This window comes from Gavialis gangeticus, unplaced genomic scaffold (assembly GCF_001723915.1).
Source record: "Gavialis gangeticus isolate Ggan-Ray unplaced genomic scaffold, GavGan_comp1, whole genome shotgun sequence".
In the NCBI taxonomy this organism is placed as follows: domain Eukaryota; kingdom Metazoa; phylum Chordata; order Crocodylia; family Gavialidae; genus Gavialis; species Gavialis gangeticus.
Window position 1 is genome coordinate 16047333 of NW_017729015.1, and position 3401 is coordinate 16050733.

Sequence of the window (3401 nt, forward strand, 5' to 3'; positions counted from 1 at the left end):
GCTCAGCAAACTGAGAGCAGCTGCGGGAACACCTTGAGCTCTGGCAGCGAGAAGCCCACACGGGAGAAACCTTAGCCACGTTCCAGTTGCTCCCTTTGCAATGGGAGGCCCAGGGGCCCAGCAAGAGGACGTTGCGGCTCGTATTTCAGCTGTGCACGGGGGAAGCAGCACTGGTGGTGGCTCGGCTGCTGCCCTCTGATCTGTCAGGAAGGAAACGCATGCATCTGCCACCAGGTCAAACCTGCCAGCAAGGAAACCCAAGGGAAGCAGAGCTGCTTCAAACACAGCATTGATTCCCAGGCATCAGTGGAAACAAGGCATCTCCCACAGCATAGACCCCTGGGATTGGGGGGTTTGCTCATACTCAGCTGTTGTAAACTTTGGGGCAAGACCATCCTACACTTCCCATCTATCAGGGGATTGTATGTTCCCTCCCTGCAGTATGCATTAGAAAAAGGCCCCTTTTCAGCCTGCACCACACCGAGGATATGCTCTCAATCCCCTCACCACATGCAGAACAAGGGACTGGAAAACAGACCTGGACTAGGGATGTCCCACATATCCATGACCTGCTCAGGGAAAGCAGAGACTGCTTGGTATTAGCGGCTGGTCACTTTACCAAAAAACCAATAGTTTACCTTTATTTAGATGTAAAAAACCCCACAGCAGCCTCAAAAACAGAAAGCAGCATGGGCAGCCAGGCGCACCTGTCTGCATTTTTGGCCTAGGCTGAACCGAGCTCGAAGTAATTCTGTCCCTGAGAATGACACGCTCGTGTGCCAGCAGCAGAACCTACGTGCAGGGGCTGGGACGCTGCATGGCCGCCCATATTGCCTCCACGGGCTCCCTGAAGGCTCGGCCCAGCTCAGGCAGGAGTTCAGGAGTCCTCCCCTGAGTGGAGCACCTGCCTGCTGCCAACAGCGATGCAGCTCCAGCTCCTCGCTGAGCTCCGCTCAGACCAGGCCAGGGACCCATGGCTGCCCCTCGGCGTCAGGGGCTCTGCAGGATCGTGCCTAGCATTTGTCCTCGCTCACGTCCTTGGCCCCATCACTGTCGCCATCTGTTTCCTGGCTTCCAGCAGCGCAGAGCTCCGACTCCAGCTTCCGCCTCTTCTTCAGGTGGTGCAGGTGGGACTTGGACTTGGTGTGAGCTGAGGGCAAGGGCGAGACACAGCGCGTGACCCCGGAGCGTCTTGGGAAAGTGACTCCCTGATGCAGCCAAGCGTCCCCTGCTCCCGGGGGTGGCAAGCAAGCGGGTGCTTATTCCGCCACCGGAGCAGGCTCTTTTGCCCCTTCACCATCTGTTTCTCTATCTCCCACACACATGTGCACACACCTATTACACATGCCCACATCTCTCTCACTCACATGCGCACACACCTATCATACACACGCCCACACACCTATCACACACACAGCCACCCCAGATCTCTCCCACACATGCCTATCACATGCATGCACGCATATCAATCGCACATGTCCACATCTCTCCCTCACACCTATCAAACATATGCACACACATATCGTACACATGCCCACCCACCTATCTCACACACAGATCTCTCACACACACCTATCACACGCATGTACACACAGCTACCAGACACATGCACACATCTCTCATACATGCACATCATATATGCATGCACACCTATAACACATGCCTACATCACACACACCTATCATGCACATACACACACACCTATCATGCATGCCCACATCTCTCTCACACATACATGCACACCCCCATCACATGCATGCACACACATCACACATGCTGGCATCTCACACGCACATCTATTACATGCATATGCACACACCTATCACACATACCCACATCTCTCACACACATGTACACCTCTCTTGCGCACACACAGCCACATCTCTCACACACCTATCACACATGCCCACATCTCTCTCTCTCTCTCACATGCACACACACCTATCACACACACAGACACCCCCCAGATCTCACACACATGCCTATCACATGCATGCATGCATATCAAGCATACATGTCCACATCTCTCCCTCATGCACACCTATCACACATATGCACACACACATATCATACACAAGCCCACCCATCTCATACAAAATCTCACACACCCCATCGCATGCATGCACACACAGCTATCAGATACATGCCCACATCTCTCATACACGCACATCATATATGCACACACACCTATCACATATGCCCACACCACACACACCTATCATTCATGCCCACATCTCACACATGCATGCACACACCTATCACACATGCCCACAAATTTATCTCACACACCTGTTACACGCATATGCACACATCTATCACGCATACCCACGTCTCTCACACACCTATCACACGTACACATACCTATCTTATACACACCCAACACACCTACCACACACACACACCCACATCTCACACATATCGCACACATGCACACCTCTCTTGCACACACATGCCCACATCTCTCACACACCTATCACATGTGCCCCCATTTCTCTCCCCCACACCCCCAACACACCACTCCACATCTCTCACACCCACAATCACACACGGCCACATCTCTAACGCACCTATCACACATGACCCACACCTCTCATGCACACACATGCTTATCACGCACCCCTCCACATCTCTCTCTCTCTCTCACACCCACATCTCTCTTGCACACCAATTTCAGGAAACGTTTTTTTTTCTCCCCCAGGCAAAGCTCTTGCCAAACCGCCCATCTTATACAGGGCCAGCTGCAGTGGGACAGAGCAGGGAAAACAAATGGTTACAAAACACATTTCATATTTCATTATGTGGTGGAATTGCACAACTGGCTAGGGCATCAAGGAGAGAAGCCAACAATCCCGGGGACTCTGTCAGCACCACAGCTAATGCAGGGACCTACAGAGGCAGTGCAAACCCCTGGCACCACTGCGCTTTGGCCCGATTCCCTAGTTGGGCCTCGATCCTGCACATATTTCGACTGAGTTTAGCTTCTACCAAATAAGCAGTCCCATCGACTGGGCTTGATCTGTACTTAAACGTTTGCCAGCCAGAAGAAGGGTGGTCAGAGAAGTGCTCTTTTTACCCTAGGAAAAAAACCCCTCCTGGGGTAGAAGCCCCCTATGCCAGTATAGAGGTGCTTTACTGGACCAGAACCAGTTATACCCACGTCCATCTTCGGAGGGCTTTCCAGCTTTATCTACGCCTGCGTCATTAAAGCGACCAAGATGTTAGCACTACACAAGGACACTGCTCCGTGAGTTTGCCAAGCTGGGGTCCCTAGTGCATGCTCTAGCCTTTCTTCTCTCGAAAGAATGAAAGTCATTCAAAGCTGCTACTTTTATTGTGCTACTTCAGGGTCACCATCACCTTGACACAGAATCACACTTCCCCAGCAATATTCTGTTACAAGC

At 52.2% G+C, this 3401-nt stretch overlaps 1 protein-coding gene across 1 annotated transcript in view; it reads right to left on the reverse strand.

Moving 5' to 3' along the window:
- Window positions 1-614: 614 nt before the first annotated feature.
- The window catches only part of TRIT1 (tRNA isopentenyltransferase 1), a 17258-nt gene continuing 14471 nt past the window's right edge, over window positions 615-3401 (reverse strand). Inside the window, exon 10 of the mRNA XM_019512374.1 lies at window positions 615-1150. Coding sequence (XP_019367919.1) covers window positions 1014-1150 — 137 coding nt within the window. The 3' untranslated portion in view covers window positions 615-1013. The remainder of the gene's footprint in view (window positions 1151-3401) is intronic.